Here is a 23,711-nt window from a genome sequence, read left to right as displayed (position 1 = left end):
TTTTATCGCTCGGCCGCTGGTGGGCCGAGAATTTAAACGATAGAAGGAGTTTAGTTACAATATGGTAAGCAACATTCATTTTTGGGATTAGGGGACCGTTATTGACATTTCTGGGATTAGGGAATTAGCGTTATTGACACTACTATTTCTGTAGTTTAAGTCTTCAGTTCACTTCAGTTCGTACGGGATAAAAACTTTCGAGAGGCTGGTTCAGCAGCGACACCATTATATTACCTTTCTTTTTAATTTCTTTCTTTTTTTAGAGTTCCAAAGTATCATATAAAATTATTTTAACGAATTTCATGATTAATAACGAATTTCACAGCTCAGCCGTGTTTCACACGTTTTGACATACATATGTTACCGTGAAAGACCGAAATTGGAGAATGTCGACTTTCACCGGAGAATGTCGACTTTCACCGGAGAATGTCAACATTCACCAAATACGTCGGTGAAAGATCGAATATCGCATTACATTCGGACTCTCACTGGTGTATGTCGACAGTCACAGATATGTTCTGGTGTAGGTCCAAAAGAGAGGACATAAAGTATCATAATAGATTAAATTGTTGCAATAAATAAGATTTGAATCACATAATTTAGTAAGTTTTTTTATCACTGTTATTTTATTTTCTCATTTAGAACGTACTGTATAATTAAGTAAGTTTTTAACTTCTATTATTTTCCTTTCTCATTTTGAATGTACCGTGGGTTTTAAGTTCTTATTTTAACTCTTAAGTGCGTTTTTTCGCGACTGAATTACGGAGAAGAAAATCTAATATTCTTATAATTTGAACATTCACCATTAGTACATGGTGAATGTCGACATTGACCGGTGTAAGTCAGAAATAAGAGTATTTGGAAAATATTTCGGACATACACCAAGCGACTAGGTGATTGTTGACATTCACCGGTGAAAGTCGACATTCTCCGGATTTCGGTGTTTCACCGTAACATATATATGACAAGGATATATAACTGCACGACACAAACCTGGCTCTGGTTCAGAGACAGCTCCGGGTAAGAACATCATTTCTTCCTCCTCCTCCTCTTCTTCATCCCTAGAATTATAGAAATGCACAAGTTAAAATTCATCCAGCATTAAACCAAGCACCATTTTGAGATCTTTTAAAGTTTTGCTTTGAAAACAGGTTGTTTCATTGAAAACGGCCAAAGCTGTTGTGAACTAAAAAAGTGTTTGAAAGTCCTGAATATTTCAGATTGGGATATACAGTGGATGGACAAAAATATGGAAACACCTTGTGAAATGCATGTTTGAAAAGAAAGATTGATTTTAATGAAATATGTAGGTGGCGCTGGCGTTTTTGACTACTGACGCCACCTATACAACTTCGTAAATATGCTAAACAGTTCAGTTGTTGACGGAGTACTGTTATGTGAGGTTGTCATTGCATTATGTCAGAGTTAACAGACTTCAAACGTGGGCAAATTGTTGGAGCACGTATCGTAGGTGCTTCCGTAAGCAAGGTAGCCGAGGTGTTTAGTGTTTCAAGAGGTACTGTACCGAAGATTTATTCCGCACTGCTGAAATGAATGTTGTGTTACCGAACCCTGTGAGTACCAAAACAATTAGAAGGGAGCTTCATAAACAGGGAATTGCTGGCCGTGCTGCAATTGAGAAGCCACTCATCAGTGATGATAATGCCCGTAACAGGAATAAGTGGTGTTTAAGTCATAAAGCCTGGACTATAGAGCAGTGGAAGCGAGTAATATGGTCTGACGAGTCTTCTTTCACATCGTTTCCCACTTCTGGCCGAGTTTACGTCTGGAGAACGCCATCTCACGCCTATAATACAGACTGCTTGTTGCCAAGAGTGAAACATGGCGGGGGTTCTGTTATGGTTTGGGCAGCCATATCGTGGTTCTCTGCTAGCCCCATGATAACTGTGTCAGGGCACATGACTGCCAAGACTTATGTGAACATTTTGGCCGATCAAGTTCATCCCATGGTACAAACTTTGTTCCCCGATGATGATGGTGTCTTCCAAGACGACAAAGCCCCTGTTCGCACAGCTCACATTGTCCAGGACTGGTTTTCTGAGCACGATGATGAGTTGTCCCATCTTCCCTGGCTACCACAGTCACCAGACCTGAATATTATCGAACCTTTGTGGTCTACATTGGAACGGAAAGTGCGTTCTCGTAATCCACCGCCAACATCGTTATCTGAACTTGCCACCGTTTTGCAGGAAGAATGGTATAATATTCCCTTGACAAATATACAGGAACTGTATTTATCCATTCCGAGAAGACTGCAAGGTGGTTTGGATGCCAACGGGTTTCCTACACCATATTAAGCAAAGAAACATGTTTTTTTAAAGGTGTTTCCATATTTTTGTCCAACCCCTGTATGTGTGTAAAGAAAAGGAAGCGTACTCCATAATCAAAATTAGGGCTTATCTTGTTAGTTTTAAAGCGTAAATCTAGGATAGTATCATAGGATGTCTCTTGAAGTATATTTTTACTCTTAATCTGAGCCCTTCTAGGATTTACAATAAAATGGTTTTATTTAACGAAAAATAGTTTAACGCTATTATGACGATACATAAAATTACTATTTAAACTCTAAAACCTTGTCATATAATCAATATTCTGTTTAAGATGCAAGCATGCACCATCCTGCGCTGTTTTTTCGAAAGTTACCAAGGTTCTTTCAGTTCGCCCGTACATATAGTCGACAGCAGAGATCAAATAAAACATTTTTAGCAATCCGAACAGCATTCCACGTAAATAATACATATCTATTTCGGATTGCAATACCTTTGTACAGCTCAGCTTATAAGGTATTTCTCCCACCTTCTTAGAGTGCCTTCGTGGTGGAGTGGTTCTGCACACTGGGCCGGTATACCAGAGGTCCGTGGTTCGATTCCCGACGAAGGCGTTGTTAATTTTTCATCTCTCCGGCTTCCAAAAAATACCTAATGTCTCTACAAGCTATAAGAAATACTGGAGGACTATTTCTCCAATTATACTATCCAGATTTTTCTAGAATAAACTTCTTTGAAAAAGGTTGCTCTTAGGAATCACAGTTTTTTCGAATTTTTTTAGGGATTTACCAATGGCCAAAGTCTGGAAACGTTTCTTTGTCACGAGGTTTACTCCAGCTGATTGAATCATTTAGTTGTATGAAACTCTCGTGGAGTTGCTGGTTTCGCTTATATTCCTCAGAAATTACCAGATTCCTTAGTTTTCGCAGAATTGTTTAGAACGTTCTCCACGAAAGTATTCATGCCTATAAACAGACAGACCAAATGCGCACTACCGTGATGGACTATAACACCAACTTTTTTCTCAGAGATTCCTTTTTCGGGGGGGGCGGAGGAAGATTTATGCGGTAAAAAGTGCGGGCCATAATATCGACAATTTAATGGACATTTAAAATTTATTTGGGACATATAAAAATTTAAATATTCCTGAAATAATAATTTTAATTAAAATAGTCATGACGTAAGCAAAGGTTATGTAAATTTTTTGCCATGAATTGCGTTTAATTGAAGTGCACAGACACCTCGGATTTGTACGGGGCAGTCCTTCATTTTACTGTAATATTCTTGTTCAAGAGGTGTCCGCCGATAACATCGCGGCAAAAACATCGCGGACGAAAACGTCGCGGAGAAAACAACGCAAGGGAAAACGTCGTGCTACAAAACATCGTGGGTGAAAACATCGCAAAGAGACAACATCGCAGTTCTAAAACATCGCGGTACAAAATAACGTCGTCGAAAATAAAGCGGTTCAAAAACTTCGCAATTTAAAAACATCGTCGTCGAAAATATCGTGGTAAAAAATGAAGTATCTACAAATCATCGCATGACGATAACATCGCAGACATACGTTTTTTAGGTTTTAATAATTTTAAATGGATATTCCCATAATGATTTGTGAGCGCAAGATGTAAAGAAGGATAACTTTTACTTTCACACTTTTTTATTAACTAATAAATTGTTGCTGAAAAAGTAAGAAGGAAACTGAAGCATAGAAAATTAAATGCAACTTATAGATTATACTTTTCATGAAAAATTACAAGTAAAAACTTTATAAAAATGATTTATTAATGGCCTTTGTTAGTTAACTATGTCGGTTTAAAACTCTATTAAGTGCTATAAGTTATTTATATTATTTTCTATGCTTAAGTTTCCTTCTTATTTTCTCAGCAAAAATTTATTGATTAATAAAAAATATGAAAGTAAAAATTATCCTTCTTTCCATTTTGCGCTCACAAATCATTACGGGAATATCCATTTACAAATATTAAAACCTGAAGAAAGTATGTCTGCGATGTTATCGTCATGCGATGATTTGTAGATACTTTATTTTTTACCACGATATTTTCGACGACGATGTTTTTAAACTGCGAAGTTTTTGAACCGCTTTATTTTCGACGACGATGTTTTGTACCGCGATGTTTTCTCTTTGCGATGTTTCCTCCTACGATGTTTTGTAGCACGACGTTTTCGCCTTGCGTTGTTTTCTCCGCGACGTTTTCGTCTGCGATGTTTTTGCCGCGATGTTTTCGGCTGTAACCTGTTCAAGATGTGCCTTTAAAATGCCGTGCATTTCATAAATATTTTTGGACTAGTTGATGTAATTTTCCCTTATTTTTATATTTAATTGCATTTATGTCTAGTTGCATATTATTTCTACAATAGTATTTCTTACTCTAGTATTATTTCTTACTCTCTCTAGTTATTATTTCTTACTCTAGTATTATTTCATATTTAACTTTGATATGCATATTTTTTAAATACATTCTGGAACTGAACTATGCATGTATATTATATTACACATTATCTGTCTCCACCTGATGTAATGAAAAACTGTTCTTTTGTAAAACAGCACCATAATGATGTCTGTACATTGAAAACCTGCACTCTGCTCAAAAGCCTTGTTTACTCGTTTTATTTTTCATATAAACACAATACTGCTGTCTTTTCTGTTATCCCAGCCCCCCCCGGTTGCAGTTTGGAGGAACGAAGATCCATTCCTGTGAATAAGTGATAACCTGTGAGTATTTAGTAGATAGAAAACAAGCATTATTTTCCCCCCACTCTTTTTATCGCTAAGTTTGAGGGTAAACAATGTTTTACGCTTCTCCGTTTTAGACACTGCCAAAACTACAGTTGAAAAAAATAAATTCAGGGAATTAGCTGTTCAGTTGAGTTGATTTTCCAATCCCACTGCTCGTTCGATTCTATCCCCTCTTCATAAGAAATTAACTGTTCTTGATTCCTGCCTCTTTCCCAATCTTATTTATCATAGTAATTTTTAATGAACGATGAGTCGTCAAAATCGAATCAATTTAGTTAAATTAGCAAACGGTTCTAAAATAATCCCATAAAATAGCGATTTTACCCACCAGTATAAGTATTTTTGATTTATAACTTGGCGTCATAAACAAAACAAGCAATTAAAGTAATATTTCGACGAGGAAGGGTAAAATGTTAACATTTTCAGCACTCAATTACAGTGTAGGAAGTATTTTGTCAAAATGTAATATAATAAGTTTACACTAACTTAAGTAACTTTAGAATTTTATTTATCTTTTCCATTTACCGTATATACTCGCGTATAAGTCGATACCGCGTATAAGTCGACCCCCCCCCACTACCACATAAAAAATTTGTAGAAAATAAGAAACCCACGTATAAGTCGACCCCCCCCCCACTTCCGAAATCGATCGAGAAACTTAGAAATTTTTTTTTGAAGTATTACATTTATTCAGAATCATATGAGGAAAAAAAGTAAATATACGATAAAAAATACCTTGGTAAATAAACAAAATCAAAATCCTTCAACGTCCGATTCATGGTCAGATTCGTCAAACATTTCATAGAGCTCTTCTGTCGTCATTGACTCGTCATCATACATATTTTCAGTCTCGAACTCTGTATTGTTACAATCACTACTAGAGCCTTCGTCGTCATTTTCACTTTCAAAAACAGCATCATCTTCCCTGCCGTCTAGTTCGTCGCTAATACAACATTTTTTAAATGATTTTATAATCATTTCAGAGGGTATTTCGTTCCAAGCATCTTTAACCCACTGAGCAATTAATGCAATATCGGGCTTTTTAATGTTGCCTCCCTTTTGTAAATGTTGGTCGACCGGAACTAATCCACTCTGCCCAATATTTTCTAACATTTACTTATTGAGGCAGACGTCTAGGGGTTGAATGACGGATGTTAATCCTTTCGGAATTACGGCCACAGTCGGTTTTAGGTGTTTTGTCACTTCTTCAGAAAAGTGTCCATGAAAAGAATCGTATGCTAAAAGCGAAGTTTTTTGAAAGCTGCTCCCGGTCTTTTCTCCCACACATTTTTAAGCCAATCGGCTGTTCCGTCATCATCCATCCATCCCTTTTCATGGGCACGAACCAGCACACCTGATGGAAACACAACGTTTTTCGGTAAAGTTTTCTTTTAAAAATAATCAACTCACGATCTTTAAAAATGACTATCTGCATTTCTCTTTTCTTGGCGTGTTGGCGAAACTTTTTTTATTGCTCGATATTGATCGGTTGTTCGGGGGCCGAAAATTCTTTGGTTAGTTTATTCTAGTTAAAGTATCAAACTCTGTGATTAGTTCGTCACATAATTTAAGTCATGAAATTACTTCAAGTAAGTGGCTTATTTGATAAGTCGTCCAATTTAAGCGTGGGAAGAAAACAACTGCATTATATAAAGAAATTTTTGAACTTCCGATTCTTTTAATTTTTTATGGCCCCACGTATAAGTCGACTCCCCCCCCCACTTTGAAGTCTTTTTTTTTTTGTCCAAAATATCTCGACGCGGGTATATACGGTATCTTCTATTTTCAGTTTGTTTTCGGTAATTGAAACCATGTCTGCTTTTCAATGCTAAAGGTGGAAGTCATAAACTATTAAAGGATTAAACTTGAACCACGCGTGATGAATAAAATGGAGTCACTGAGAATTAGCTTATTAAACTGTAGCTAAACGTAGAGTTTAAGAGGGCATTATTAATCTTAGAATATATTTATAATTAATTTATAACAATGGCCGGGACATTCTCTTGCGAGAAGCTGCACTGAACTTTCCTCTCTAGTTTCACAATTGAATAATGATTTTTCAATACTGTGGCTTTCGGGAGGTTGACATCTCGCGTGCTTAACATTTATGAAATCTTTTATGTTTAGAAACTGGCATGGAAACCAATGTTTGTTGTTCGTGACATGAGAGATGGGATTCCGTGTGTAATTTATTGTTTCCAATTTACTATTCACGGAGATTTTATTTTGCAGAAAACAGAACGTACATTTATCTCTCGTTTTATCGTATCGACAAATCAAGTCTACAGATGTTGTCTTTATAGGGTCATGTCACAATGTGGAAATAATTTAAATTTCACTTCTTGAATCATTTGAAACAAATTGATATTCATGACTTCCACGGAGTGATTTTACAAAACTTCTCGCCATAACTATAATTACTAAAATATCTGATGTGAACACCACAAGACTTCATTGTACGGCCTTTTAAAATGTGCACATTTTTTGCTTCACTCAAGTTAAACTTATTTCCTCGAATTATTCTTAATTTGAAAAATCGATCCCTCAAGGTAAGTTGAAGATGACATCAAACATTTCAAATCCTGGTCAATTTTTTTCGTACGACAGTCAAACTTCTTATATTTTTATTTTTTCATAACGAGTATAAAACTTTCTAAATATAAGTACAGGAACTGCGAGACTGCATTAAAAGTTAGATTTCGTTATTTTTCGAATTTTTTTGTTTAATTTGACATTGCCCAAACATTAATATTTTCGACATTTAAAATTCATTAAACGAAATTTTTGCTAGTCCCTTAACACTACCCATGTTCTTTCCAGAGATTCTGACGATAGTTTTGCATTCTATTTATAAACGGGTTAACGGTATCCCTATGGACTCTAACTTCTCTTCGGCACTTTGTAACTTATAACCTTTTACTAAAGAATATCAGTTCCAAATAACGCTAAATAAAGACCAATGAATTTATTTACTTTTCCAATATTGTCAAATATGTTGATGACGCTTTAGCAATTAATAATTTTAGGAAAATCGACGCAACTAATATCGATCCTCGCCTAAAATTTAACAAAACGAATCTTCTACAAGAAAATATCAATTACGTAGATTTAGAGATATTAGATTACAAAAAACTAAAAATGTATGATAAAAGAAGAGAATTTAAACATCTCCAAAAAAAGCAATGCTTAATGATATTCACACTCAAATAATTATAATCAAAACTATTCGCACTGATTTTATTTTCGTTCAAGAAGAATTTCGAATATTAATAAATCTTGTATAAAACAGAACTCCCAAATTTAAAATTTGGTAAACGATAAGAAGCAGGTATAAACTAAAATTTTTAAATTACTTGCTGACAGCGATATAATCATTTTACCATCAACCGAGAGGCAGGTACAACAAGATGACTATTACTAGTAATTTAATGTTCTTAAGTAATTAGTATTTTGTAACATATAACTTCTAGATGTAGCTAATCTCTTGTAAATGTGTATGTACTTTTTTACTTTCTTAGTTTTGGTTTTAAAAGAAACTAATCTGGCACTTCTCCTATTATTAGCAAAAGACCAAATTCTTTTCAAAGATGTATTAACGTTTATTTCCATAAATACTTTAATCGCTTTTACTTGCCATTTTTTCACTCTGTCCTCTGAATTTTGCCAGAATTAGTTTTAATCGAAGTTCTAACGTTTAAAATCAGTCGCCATTTTGTCTTAAAATGACTTTTTAAAACTTTTTTTTAATTTGATGATCCTGGAAGCTTTCCCTTGCTATTGTTAGACAATACCTCACAAGAGGACCGAGATTTTTTAACCTAGAACTCGCCAAAAACATAGTCTTGGGTACTGCCTACAGTTTCCCTTTTTTAAATCTCGTTTTAAGCTTCTTGATCTGGTAAGCCTGCCCAGAAATGTTCAAGACGAAGAATTTTGGAAACCTGCCCGTATATGTGCATTTTTGTTAAGTATTTTCCGCCATTTTGACACGAGCATCAGGGCTCTAGTAGTCAGTTTTTCCAGCTTCTGTTTCCTTTGTCGCATTTGTTTTGAATTTGCAGAACCTTAAACGATTACATTTATGATGATTGGCTATGATACTTAGATTTTTATCAATAGTAAAAATTAAAAAATTTAAAAAATTATTAAATTAAATTTAAATTAGATAGGACTTCAAGATTACGAGACAGTCTTTTTTTAATTGTATGTTTGACTACCCGTTAGTAATTCATAACTAATATAAAAAATGTTTTCGGAATTTATCTGTACAGCTTTTCTAACAATTTACAGTATTTTTATACGTTATAAGTTTTTACGTTTAATGTGTTTTAATTTTAGTTTGTTTATTTGCCCTTTTTTACTTTAATAAGGTTTTTTATTCTTACATTTAATTCCAAGAGGTTGAATAGCATATCAGAGAAGCTTTTCAACACCGTAAAACTACCCAAGAAACAATTTTCAAAAGAAAATTAATTTACAATAATTTACAGGTGTCGAGTGGCAGGAAACATGTTATTCAGCACTCATTAATCAATCCGGTTTAGTGTTTTAAATATTTACCCCTGGACAAGTTCTGTTTGAAACATTAAATATCGGTGATTAATTTTTGATATGTTAATTTATCTTATTTCGTTTATTGGTTTTTCATTGCTACTTTCATCAAAGTTTTAACCATTATTGACCAACCCTGTACAATTGGCCTTTTTGACTTTTTGACCTTAAAAATAAAAAAGAACTTTTATTTTTAAGACTTCTTAAGGGGACTCGTACACCTTAAACCCCTCCTGATCTTCAAATATGTGATAGTTGCGAGAATTGGGATATTTTATTTATTTTAAAAGCAATTACTTCCATCTTTTTACAGCTGACTACATAATATAGCTGCTTTGGAAACTAGTAACCAGAAAGTTTGTGTTGCCGCAAATATTTTTGTAATTTAATCCTCTTTGTGACAAAATATTTCGCCATGTTTCCACCTTGCGCGCATGATATTTTAAAAATGGCTAATGGTACATACTTGAGATTTGATGGAATTCTTTATACGGGCACTATTTTCTAACTGAACCAACAATCTGATGAATATTTTAATATTGAAAAATTTTATGGACGAAAACATTAAAAATTTTTCTAATAAAATACATTTTATAAACTCAACTCAAAATAAAATAAAAATTTAGCGTGAAAATTTTAGAATTTTAGGTTCACAGTAGTTTCCAGATGTTATAAAAGCTATATATTAAATATGGAATTAAATTATGAAACAGAATGTTTTAAACTGTGCGCGCAGGTTGGAAACATGACGAAAAATGTTGTCACAAAACGGATTAAATTATAAAAATATTTGTGGCAACATAAAATTTCTGATTACTATTTCAGAAAACAGCTATGTTATGTAGTCAGCTGTAAAAAGTTGGTAGTGATTGCTTTTAAAATAAATAAGTTATCCCAATTCTTGCAACAGTCACCTATTCGAACATCTTATGGGTTTTAAGGTGTATGAGTCCCCTTAAATATTCCTCACCGTACACCTTTTTCCTTAGATAAGATAATCTTAATTTTTGCCCTCTTTGAACACAGTCCTTTAAATATATTGTAATGTCTATCGCAATAAAAAAGAAAGGTACAGGACTGAATGTTATAACAATCCCATATACAAAATATCGATATCCTACGGCTAAATGCGTATTCGATTTTTCATGTTTCCTGCTTAAAACGAACCTCAGAACGTGTGCTGCATCGGTATAAGTGGTTAGCAAGTCCACCTAGCATCTGAAAGTTTTCATGGTTCGAACCGCGTCTGAGGTACCTTTTGCTTTTAATGGCTCTTGCTACAGAAATATGCTAAATGCTTCTACGATACGTCAGCCAGTAAATTTCGTATCTATTTTTAAATTAGAAAGAAAGCATAAGGCTGAAAAAGAAAGCATTATTTTTGCTCAAGATGCTTGAAAATACTTTAGTTTCACTGCATTTTATTTTTCTCAGTACTGAATTTCTGGGATTCAGTCTCAGTTTGTGGACTATTCTGTTCTCTTGCATAAATCTTTGATTGCAACTTCTTCGCTTTCAGTTTTATAAAACTCGTAAAACTCTATCGGATTTGTGAAAAGTATAGATGTTAGTACTTGATAAAATTGAATTTTCTACTGTCTTTCCAGTCTCTTTCCAAACTGCACCTGCGCTTTTCTATTATTTTTTCATGGATTCTGCTATGTGTCGCAAAATATTGCTGAGAACTGTGTCTGAAGTATTATATATTTACAGAATTTGAGAGATCTTACTGTTTTTGAAAGGAATCAGGTCTCCAGTATTCTTCTGGTTCAGGAGAGGGTTCTGGTGTGGGGAACGTGGGCTCCGGAGAAGGGGTGGGATATCCTTGAGGGTCGTCTTCATTTTCTTCGACTGAAAGAGAAGGAAATGGAACATTGGGAAAAGAAAGATTCTGAAAAAGAATTTTTTTTCACATAAGTACAAACATTTTTAAATATCTCAAAAATGAAACTTTTTTTTCATTCATTTTTGTCATTTTCTATTTTTGCAAGTACTGGATATGGCTTTTATTAATTACATACTTTATATACATGGCTTTTATTAATTTGCCAAAGAGAAATTATTAATGTTTTTGTTTGAATGATTTCAATGAAATTCGTATACCTTTCTTTAAATTAAGTAAATTAAATTATATCAGTTTACATTCATTGAGGTACTCAGGCTAGAATCGTATAGAACGGATAATAATTTCGTTTTAAACTTTTTTGTTTAAAAATTACTTCGATTTTGCCGTCAGTAAATTTTGGACCCTTTGCAATGTGAGCGAATTAAAAAAATTATTCATTCAAGTGATTTTTTATTTTTTTAGCATTTAGTTTATGCTTTTCTATAGGAAAATGCCTCAACACACTCGTCTTACATTTCGATTGAATTTTCATGCGAAACTAAAATTTTATTACAGTAAAAAAAAAAAAAAAAAAAAAAATTTTAGTTGCAACTAATCTTTAAGAATGCACATTCATGCGTAATACTGTGTTTGCAGAAAAAAAAATTGTTAGCGTTTTATTGTTCTCCATGTCCTTACATAAACAACTCCTTTATCATGCATAAAATTTATATAGCCGATTTTGTCTATAAAATTGTTGTAACAAAAGCGTTTATAGGAACAAGGGTACTTAAACCCAGCTTTCTGAAAGCTTTCTACAATTGTGTTTTAATCTTGGGGCTCTGGAAGCTTTTCATATACTTGTTTATTTAAATAGTTACGTAAATACGCATGCGCATTTCACAGAACAAATTACCTGAAGCTTCTGAAGAAGAAAAAATTAATTCCAAAACTGTTAGACATATTTCCCTTTTTACTTTCTTGTACGAAGTAAAAAGGAAGTATTATAATGGCGAAAAGTTTCAGGCAGCATATTTCAACGAAAATATCCATTTTGACCGCTATCGAATGCAATTTAACGATGTTTTTCCGTGATATCTGTACGTAAGGACAGAATAAAAGACTCTTTTCCTCCAAAAAAAAAAAAAAATTATAAAACTGCTTTAAAGTTAATTCTGAAGAGAATTTTTCGTGGCGTCTGTACGAACGTACGTACGTATCTCGCATAACTCAAAAACGAGTATCCTCAGAACGTTGAATTTCGTATATAGGACCGCTATAACATGTAGATGTGCACCTCGTATTTTGGTTGCAATCGGCCGCACCAAACGTATATAAATATATTTATATATATATCTACTCTGTTACCCGGCTAAGTGATCTCAGTTTCTTTACTCTTATATGTTTGTAAATTGCACATGTTTTGCTTTAAAAATGATTGAATTATGTTGTTTTTATCTTCCGGTTAAGGATTTTATGCCTTTAGTAAATCTGTGTGTAATATGTTTAGAATTATCAGCAATTTTAAAGTTGTTTAATTGCCGCAAAGCCTGTTTTTAATGGAGGCCATTGATATTTACATTTGAAACAGGAGACTAGTGGATTTGTTGCCAATCTAGAGAAACTTAGCTTCGCAACAACAAAGATAACGCATTCATTTATTATTGCCAATTAAATCATGCTTAATTCTTTCTTAATACGCGTGTGAGATTTACTTCGTAATTTTTAATATAGATATTTTGAGTTTTTATGCATTTTTGCCTTCTCGCGAAGTGAGAACTGAATTAATTGAATGAGAAATACTCAATCGTCTGTGAAAAACTGTTTCTTTTTTGTTTTGTTTGCTTAATTTCTTTTATACATCGTTCTAGCTTTATTATAGTATTTGAATAGAACATGTGGCAACGATTAGGTAATTCTTTAAATGATATACATTTTGTGCATTCAGAGTTATAATATGAAGTAAATATAATACTCTTAAGTAAACCTAGCGCCAGAGTGTCGCTATGGTAAACAAAGTGAATTTTAAAGAATGCATTTATTCTATTGTGGTTTATGCGCTGTCGGCGAAGTAGGTTTAATTCAATCTAATTAATTATAAGTTTAAATAAAATGCAAGAAAAATGCGTATAATTTAATATTCCGTACAAGGAAGTCATGTGGTGTACACATCAGATTTTTTACTGTTTTTAAATCTTACCTGTAATTCTGAAAACTCAAATAATAATAACAATAAAGTAATAAAAACATTTGTGAAATAAGTGCATAGTAATAAATTTGAAATTGCAGAAAAAAGACAAAGCAAACTGTGTTAATAATATGCAAGCATGCATAATATAGAAGATTTTATTTTAAAGTTGAGATAAGAGAAAAAATTGAACGCTTTCTCTATTTAAACGTCGCGCGCTCTGTCGCGCGAACATTTGTCCATTACTTTTACTTATTTTTTCTATTAATACATTTCCTCCTGCAGAGAAACCAAAAACAAACCCGCGAAAACAAAATTATACTGTTTTAAATGTCTTTCCTCCGATACTATACAAATTATAGTTTTCTAGATAAAAGAAACTGGTAAGATAATTAATATTAATTTAAACCTTGCAATTCTTTAAACGTATTATTTTAAAACAACGTTATGAGTGATAATAAATTATTTTCTTATTTTTAGTTCGCAGTACGCAATGGTAATACTTAGTAAATATCGTAAATTATGTTTTAGCAATATTTGCAATAGCTTCATAATCGCTTCTTGAAAGTGTCATCAGTTTTATTTAACGATCATTTTTAAACTGAGTTACGATACAAGATAGCTTATAAAACCATTATGAGATAGTTTATAAAACACGCTCTTACAGTTTCAATTTGTTTAGATCGTACTAAATTGAAACAACTGGCTCTGAATTATTATATATTATTAATCTCTCTCTCTTACTTCCCCCTGCGAAGGGGTAAATTAGAACAAAGTAATGAATAAACAATACATTTTGCTAAAAAGAAAGAAAAAAATCTTTGAAAATATTTTCAAAATGCACTCGTGAGGCATTTTACGTTACGAAACTGTCACTTCTTCCTTTCCGTTTTCCTGCGAGAATGCAAATTTTAACCCGCGCGTAGTTAAGTGAGATTTGAGATTGTTGAAGTCAAAGCGTACTCCGCCTGCTGAATGCCACGTTACTTGTTGTTCTACAATAATCGTTCCTATCTACGGTGTTGCTTTATTCTTGCAGAGAGGTGTAGATTTAAGAGCCAACTTTCTCGTTTATATGCCTCTGCCAAGCCTTTGGGCCAAATCGAACTTAGATTTAGTGTTAATTAAAAATTCTGCTTTTTTAAGTTCGCGCCGTAAATGCTGGCTAATTTGTAAGCACAGCAAGTGCCTTCTGTTCAACTTAATTGAATTCTTAATGGAAGGTTCTTTTACACCTCAATACTTTCTGTTTGCTTATGTAGACATAGCGATAAGTCCTTACATCTACATCAGAGTCTTTGACTTTGTGTATGTTACCATAAGGTGCGATGCTCTACACACTATTTAGAAGGTTTTTGCAACGCATTAATATTATGGGCATTTATATACAATCTGTTACCTTCTCGACCTTCTTTTGAATTAATTTTAACATTTATGTGTTTATAATTTTTAATATTGTTGCCATTTTTACAGTTACTAACATTTTAATCAAGATATAATAATTTTTAATATTGTTGCCATTTTTACAGTTACTAACATTTTAATCAAGATATGATAATTTTTAATATTGTTGCCATTTTTACAGTTACTAACATTTTAATCAAGATATAATAATTTTTAATATTGTTGCCATTTTTACAGTTACTAACATTTTAATCAAGATATAATAATTTTTAATATTGTTGCCATTTTTACAGTTACTAACATTTTAATCAAGATATAATAATTTTTAATATTGTTGCCATTTTTACAGTTACTAACATTTTAATCAAGATATAATAAATTTTAATATTGTTGCCATTTTTACAGTTACTAACATTTTAATCAAGATATAATAATTTTTAATATTGTTGCCATTTTTACAGTTACTAACATTTTAATCAAGAGATAATAATTTTTAATATTGTTGCCATTTTTACAGTTACTAACATTTTAATCAAGAGATAATAATTTTTAATATTGTTGCCATTTTTACAGTTACTAACATTTTAATCAAGATATAATAATTTTTAATATTGTTGCCATTTTTACAGTTACTAACATTTTAATCAAGATATAATAATTTTTAATATTGTTGCCATTTTTACAGTTACTAACATTTACGTATTTCAAGTGGATCTAAAAATTAAGACAGAGGAAGCATTGAAAATAAGAGCGTATTTGACATTAAATATTTATAGATGTGTCATCGATCCATGTTTGTGATATTGATTCCACGAGAAATGTAGCTAAACAAAACACACGAATTGTTAGATTTCATCTTCTAAACAACTATATCTTTCATTTGATTAATTTAATATAAACTGTCTTCAAAAGATATCTAAAACGTAGAAGAAAGTAATTAATTTGCTTAAAATCTTTACCATACTGACATATTATCTTCGATACATCTTTCACATCGCATTACGCAAAACATTCTATGTTCTATCAAATATGCCGATACAGCCACTTCGGGAGCCAGTAAAGTTAACAAGAACATGTGATTTAATCGGTAAATTTCATCGTTTAATTAGTACTATGCTTTGTTTGCTCTTCGAAGACTAGTAAATGACGAGATAAACTAAGTATTTTTATATAATGCTCGTAGACTCTTTCCTAAATTAATTTTAATTTAATGGTCAAGTACGAAGTCTTTCAAGGTTTGAAATAACATTCATATTAAAAAATATTAAAAACATCATGGAAATTTATAATGAAAACTATACATTTTTCATTTGACGAGCACTAAAATCTTTACTTTATGAAATGTATTATTCTTTTTTAACTAGTGCAATATACCCGCACCTTTCTCAGCAAATTGTTAATGTAACATCTTTTAACGACCAACAGATGGCGCTGCATGTTGTTTGACAGAACTGTTTCTGTGGGAGTTAAAAAAAAACATAGATGAGGCCGTCATGACAACATGAGACGTAAAAAAAATGTGCACGGCGTTATAAAGATGAAAGAACCTTTTTTAATTTTTTCATTGAGACAAATTTCTTGCAGATATTCATGTTCCTGGCGTCCATTTTCATTATGTGTAAAAACCGCTGATAATATCCATTAAATGTATAAGAAGGCAATTGGACTGGCGTGCTTACTGATCTCTGGAAAGTTCCAGCAATTTAATGAAGTAAGTTCTCGGATGCAAAGGTAATCTAAGTCCTCCATATTAATATGGAGCAATATTAGAGCCTCGATGTAAATGAAGATCTTCAAAGCGTTCCTGATGTATGCTTTAAGAACCTCACGTCATATGAAAGCACATAGAAGCGTCAGCATATTTTCTCTTATTAAGAATGAAAAGTTTCAGAATAGCTCAGTTCTACTGTTACGGAAACTGCATTTTTGTAGCACCGCATGAATAGCCCCTTTTGACAGGTATTTTTCTACTTTTTGACAGTAACTTTAAAAAGCACACCAATCTTATCATACAGCAATTTACATATAATTATTTCTTAATGTTTAGAATTAACTTTGCTTTATATTTAGGTCCTTTTCAACTAAATTTTTATTGCGTCTGACTCTCTGACAATAATTAAAAGACAGAAGAAGATTCTGATAAGAATTTAAAGACAGATGTGCAGACTTTACAAAACGACAGAATCTATTTACAGTTACGAAATCATTTTGCTATTTTCGAAGAAGCATATCAGTGCTTGTAGAAACATAAGGGATTTTCGAAGTATTACCAGTCAGATACCCAGTCGCCGGAATCCATTTCGAGATTTTACGTTTACCATCTAGATGTGCTGACCATTACACCGCAAAGACACATAGAGCAAGAACACATTTATACTGGTTTCCGAAAATTAACAAAAAATCACAAAGATACCGATAACTCGTCCAAAAATAAGCTAGTCAGTATAAAATTTTAGTTTGTTGTCAAATAAGTGCTGTTGTTTTATTATAAATTAAATTTTGTTGTTTAGACAGGAAATCACCTACGTAATAGAAAGTAAATTTGAGGCTATGGAAGACAGAATAGGAGCTGTCGAAAATAAAGTCGGACAAATTGAAGAAAAGGTTTTTTCTGTCGAAGATGAAATAGAAGATAGAGTGTCGGCTGTGGAGCAACGAAGTCGAAGCAAGAGTTTCGGCCTTCCAACAACAAATTGAAGAAAGAGTTTCTGCCGTCCAAGGACATATTCAACACCAAATCGAAAAACAAATTGATGATAGAGTTTCTGCGGTCACCAAAGAAGTTGATGATTTAAAGAAATTCGTAGCGACGGCAGGGAGCAATCCGGAAGGTTTTAAATTTCTACCCATGTTTGCTCGTCCCTCTCTGAAGCTATCGACTTATGATGGGAAGACCTCCTGGCATGTGTATAAGACAATTTTCAACACCAGTACTGCAAACTGCACTACGCAAATTAATAGCACTGCAATCGGAATGCGTCATCTGCGAGAAGCATGAAATTGCGTGTTTGAGAGAAGGTCTGTAAATTTCGCTGTGATACTGAGATAAGAAATCTGGGGTAGCCAATTCGTAAGAATGACCCCAGCCATCATTTGCTCGAAGAACTGCGATGGAGAACTATTGGGAGACTAGAAGCAGGAAAAAACCAGAACGAAATAGCCAGATGGCTAAATGAGAGTCCTTCTGTGGTTTACAGACTTTGATAATAATTTCTAACCACAAATTCGGCACCCAAGAGGTTGAGGCAAGGATGATCAACCACTGCGACGAGTGCCGACGACTGATGTCTGTTGTTATATGCACGAATGAATAGAACCGCACCTTTGACTCAGTTCCCTGGCAAGTTTGAGATGTGCTTTAGGAAGACGTATAGCTACTCTCATCCCTCCTCTTCAGAACCTTGCCACGCTTGCAAGTGCATTGCAAGAGCAATAGCTCTCACTTCCTACGGAGCTGATACTCTGTATAAGCATCACACATCGCTGTATGTGCTGTATTGCTTCTATATGGGGATCAACTCCATACTGAAGGTAATTTTCTTATACCAAACTGACACATCCGATATTTATTTCATACATATGATAATTTCTATAACACCATAATTGTCTGACAATTTCATTTCATGTAATTTCACTATGGTTCAGCTTCATTAAATTCTACATGTAACTTTTTGAGTAATCATAATATTTGTGATTTTTCCTTAATTAATGATAACCAATGTATTTCCTTGCAAGTTTTACCATCTTAAATCAAAACAGGTTATAAGTAACCAATGTAATGTTACCATATAATTTCCAAGGAACAGCCACAAATTAAAATTCAAAATGCTTCAAACAGTTCTGTGTGACTTCAGATCTTAAATTAAGGAGGCAAATATAGCGACGCTTGTTCACATGCTTAGTTGGCAATAATTTTTAAAAAGTTGGTTCCTCGTGAATTATACGTTTTTAGCAAATGGTTGAGGTGTTGTTAAATGGTAAATCTTCTGTATTCGACAGCTCTTAACGTACCCTCAACTAAAGATTAACTTTCGTGTTTAAGTCACGCTAATAACAGAAATACTTCAAACGTATTTCTTCAAATTCTAAGTTATTTATATTTTTTATAGTAAATGGATATTTCTTTAAAATGCCAGATTTATTTTATAACGAAAATTCTTTATAACTGTATAAATGTTTTAATACATAATACATTAACAAAGGTATATTAAATGCTTGTATTTAAATACTGAAACTCTTTCAAATATTCTTTTCTATTTTTTCGTGAAAACGATGAATTATATAATGCTCAATATACAGGTAATTCTTAATTAGCATTGTTGGAGTTAAACATAATGTTGAAAGGGGATAGTAAGGTAGATGTTGTGCAAACACACACTCAAAGCGGTGAAAAGTAAGGGAAGAAAACTCACAATAGCACCAGACATTCAAACAACAAAATGGCTAAGCATACAACACGTGGGAACACACAAAGTTTCTTGAAAGAAAAGTGCTCAGATTTTCAGTTCACTTGCCGAGTTCATAATAGTTAAGGCACACACGTGCGATAAATGAAGTTCTTTGTATCATAAATCTGATGAACGATGTCAGTGCTATAAAAAATGTAAAATTTTGCACACACGTGAGAATTTCCGTGCGACACACGTGCGGTAAAAGATTCATAAGCTTTTATATTTGCCAAAAAAGTGATAAAGTAGCCGAAAACAAACAAAGACAAAATGCATTTTTCAGTACTTACCAGGTTAATGAGATGTAAAATTACTGAAATTATTTATCAAATACATAAAATAAATTACATTTTATTTTTATCACAAAGGTAAGGTTGTAAGGTGCATTTTAATTTAATAACATTTATTTTTAACTTTGAAATCTTTTGCTTTCAGTTACTCCCTACCAAAATGAGTTTTTAGAACCGCGTTTAAATTCAAATGTGTTAGAAGAAGTATTTAAAGCAAGTTCAACTTACTTCGAAAGAGAGGGCTTAGGGGTAATGAGATTATTCGCCGTAGCCATTTCGCCGTGGACGTTTCGCCGTCAAGACATACTTTCTTTACAAGACTCATTACACTGAAGTGACAAAAGTCATGGGATACCATAATCTTTTGTCGGTCCTCCTTTTGCCCGGCGAAGGGCAGCAACTCGACGTGGCATGGATTCAACAAGTCCTTGGAAGTCCCCTGCAGGAATATTGAGCCATGCTGCCTCTATAGATGTCCATAATTGTGAAAGTGTTGACGGTGCAGGGTTTTGCGCACGAACTGACCTCGCAATTTTGTCCCATAAATGTTCGATGGGATTCATGTCGGGCGATTTAGATGGCCAGATCTTTCGCTGGAATTGTCCAGAATGTTCTTCTAACCAATCGCGAACAATTGTGGCCCGGTGACATGGCGCATTGTCATCCATAAAAATCCCATCGTTGTTTGAGTACGTGAAGTCCATGAATGGCTGTAAGTGATCTCCAAGTAGCTGAAGGTATCCATTTCCAGTCAATGATCGGTTCCGTTGCACCAGAAGACCGAGTCCATGCCATGAAAAAACAGCCCAGACCATTATGGAACTACCACCAGCTTGAAGAGTGCCTTGTTGACAACTTGGGTCCATGGCTTCGGGAGGTCTGCGCCACACTCGAACCCTACCATCAGCTCTTACCAACTGAAATCGTGACTCATCTGACCAAGCCACGGTTTTCCATTCGTTTAGGGACCAACTGATAGGCTCACGAGCCCACGAGAGTCGCTGCAGGCGATGTCGTGCTGTCAGTAAAGGCACTCGAGTCTGTCTTCTGCTGGCATAGCCCAAGGAAGACAAATTTCGCCGCACTGTTCTATCGGACACGTCCCTCGTACGTCCCACATTGATTTCTGTGGTTATTTGACGCAGTGTTGCTTGTCTGTGAACATTGACAACTCTACGCAGACGTCGCTGGTCTCGGTCGTTAAGTGCAGGTGGTCGGCCACTGCGCTGTCCATGGTGGGATGTTATGCCTGAAATTAGATAGTCTCGCCACACTCTTGACACTGTGGATCTCGGAATGTTGAATTCCCTAACGATATCCGAAATGCGATGTTATAGCACATAGCTAAAGTTAAATTCATTAATAGTTGTCAATACTGATATTTCTAGCCCTTTGTTCTTAGAAATAAACACTTTTGGGCAAATATATAATTATTACATCAGTAAATAACTGTTGAAATATATTTTTGTACATTTTCTCCAAAATTTAAAAGGCAAAGTTTACGTTGTTTACACATTTTAAATGCTTGTAACTTCTTTAAAAATTAGAATATTCTAACTCGGTTTCTTGCATACGATGTAGTTACGCATGTGGAATATTATGAGATTAAAAAAACAAATTCAATATTTTGATTGATTTTTAGCTATTTTAAAGTCCACCGTCCCCTTAAGTGTCCTTAGTGATGCGTGTTTGCCTTCTGACTACTTCGTTCTTGAATCTATTAACGCTCGGTCGAGTACGTGCCTGTTGCGAAAGTTTAATTTAAGGGCCAACGACATTAGGTATTTGTGTCTAGCTTTGGCTAAGTCTATTTAGTTTAGTATTAGATTAGTTTCTTATGCTGATTTAAAAGCCGGAGTGGAGGATTTCCTGTAAGTCCGAGAAGGGGCCATCGCTTATTATTTCTTTGAGTGAATGAAATGGTAGTTTAACCCTTCTTACGTCTCTGTAGTAACTATTGGAACACAGCGATAATTAGCTACTTAGTTCACTTTTTTTAGGTTCCTGGACGTTATATTTAGACAAAGTATGTAGGAACATTATAAGGTCCTTATTACAAATATACATTTCTAAAGTCTTATTATTAATATTTTGCATTTTTCTTTTATTATTCACTCAGCTGTTTCAGTTTTTTCTGATACCTATGTTAAATTAAGAATATTTCTATATTTCATCCTAAAATTAAGAATTATTTTCAAAAACAAAATAAGTTATATTAAAGGAAGAGAGTTTATTTAATTTGCTAAGTTACAACAGTTTTTCTAAGTCTGAAAGAAATACGAAAGATATGCTAATCAAACGTTTACATAAAAACAGAACGTTCTAAACGCTAATTTTCAACTACATGTAATAAGAAACAATAATTATATTAGCTAATGAAAACTTGTATTTATTGAATAAGTAGCATATTAGATTCTTTACCTGTTAGAATCCGAATTCGCGACGAGTAGTCCGATTGGGATGGAAATGACTTAACAATCAGCTGTGAGTCCAAACATTTTTTCCTACAGCACCGTCATGAAAACTCTCAGCTTTTTACGAAATCCATAGGATGAGACACAATCCGGTCTCACATCTATAATCTTAGAAATATTATTTAAGTGGCTAGAAATATCTGTTAAGTGCCGTCTCTTGAAAAAAGGTAGCACTTCAAGAGGTATCTCCTGGGAGCGTTGAGTCTGAAGGAATACACTGATGAAGGAAATTAATAATTTCTTTTCTCAGTTCTAAAACTATCCTGCACTTAAGACCACCTGAATTTCCTGCGCCTCTTCGCGTGATTGTAAAGATGTATCGGTGTTCTGATCCCACACCCCCTAAAATCTAGAGGTGTGAGCTTGTTTACTATCCAATACCATGTTAATAACTTTGACTAGCGTCTTAAGCGTTTTGGCATAGAGATAAGTAATTAATAGAATTACACACAATTCATTATCATTTTCTGTCAATACATTTGTAGGGTTTATATTTATTTTAACTAACATTTATTTTAAGCTATCTTTCCTGTCAAGCCTTTACTTTCCCTTAGAATTGCCAATGCTAGAGTATGTAAAGTGTAGTAGAGCGCAGTATATTCAAATTTAGCAGAAGTAAGTTGAGTTTAAATAGAAGAGAAACGAGTTTGTAAGTGTGCTTCTTGAATCGCGAGCGTGAAGGTTGCTAGGTAGAAATTTAAGAACCGCGCGTTTCAGCCTGTGTGCCTATCTCGGCAGTTCGTTGAATCCTTCAACTGCTTAATCAGTAAGCTCGCTGAATCTCAGCTGTATTTTAGAACGCGGTTAGGTTAATTAAGACACAATAACACGCCGAATAAATACTAATTCAGAAGTCAAACAACAAAAATAAGCGTTATATTCACAAAATTTTCACAGGACTAGTTTCGATGGTTTTACCCAAATGCAGCTGAAGATGATGGTTCGGTAAAACCATCGAAACTAGTCCTGTGAAAATTTTGTGAATATAACGCTGATTTTTGTTGTTTGACTTCTGAATTACGCGGTTAGGTTAGTTAAGATTTCAGAGCCTCGTAGGTAGTGATCTAGTTATTTAGTCATCTAGTCATTATTTTTAGTTTCACATTTCTGTTTTGGTAAAACCGCCGGGTCGGCGTAGTTTGTGAGCGACAAGTGAACGCAGCTGTTATTTCTAAAGTGGAATAAAAAGGGCTTTAAACTCTTCTTACGTGTTTGTATAAATTTACAGTTCATAGCAGTCACTACCACAGTTGCTGACAAGTTGGGGCCACACCATACTACACATTGTTTAATACATTGTTGGTCTAGACATTGTGCCAACCACCGTAGAAGCGATAACTGAATATTCCTTACCAATGGGCCTTTTAGTTGAATTCCAAATATCCCTTCATTTCGTAAATCCTTGAAGAGAATATATATTGATCAACTCTTGCTTAGGAAAAATATTTCTCGTTTGCACGTTTAAAATATTAAACCTAACTT

At 33.8% G+C, this 23,711-nt stretch overlaps 1 protein-coding gene across 3 annotated transcripts in view; it reads right to left on the bottom strand.

Annotated features, from left to right (window-relative positions):
- Positions 1-23,711, bottom strand: part of LOC118197652 (uncharacterized) — a 388,162-nt gene that overhangs the window by 81,029 nt on the left and 283,422 nt on the right. For all 3 annotated transcript variants that reach the window (XM_085816220.1, XM_085816221.1, XM_085816222.1), the window contains 2 exons: positions 11,331-11,451; positions 994-1,061 (listed from right to left, as the gene is read on the bottom strand). In XM_085816220.1, coding sequence (XP_085672346.1) covers positions 994-1,061; positions 11,331-11,451 — 189 coding nt within the window. The remainder of the gene's footprint in view (positions 1-993; positions 1,062-11,330; positions 11,452-23,711) is intronic.

This window comes from Stegodyphus dumicola, chromosome 4 (genome assembly GCF_044657685.1).
Source record: "Stegodyphus dumicola isolate Sdum_Otavi_A_Nest chromosome 4, ASM4465768v1".
Lineage (NCBI taxonomy): Eukaryota > Metazoa > Arthropoda > Arachnida > Araneae > Eresidae > Stegodyphus > Stegodyphus dumicola.
The sequence above is the reverse complement of the archived record's forward strand: the minus strand, read 5'-3'. Positions and strand labels throughout refer to the sequence as shown.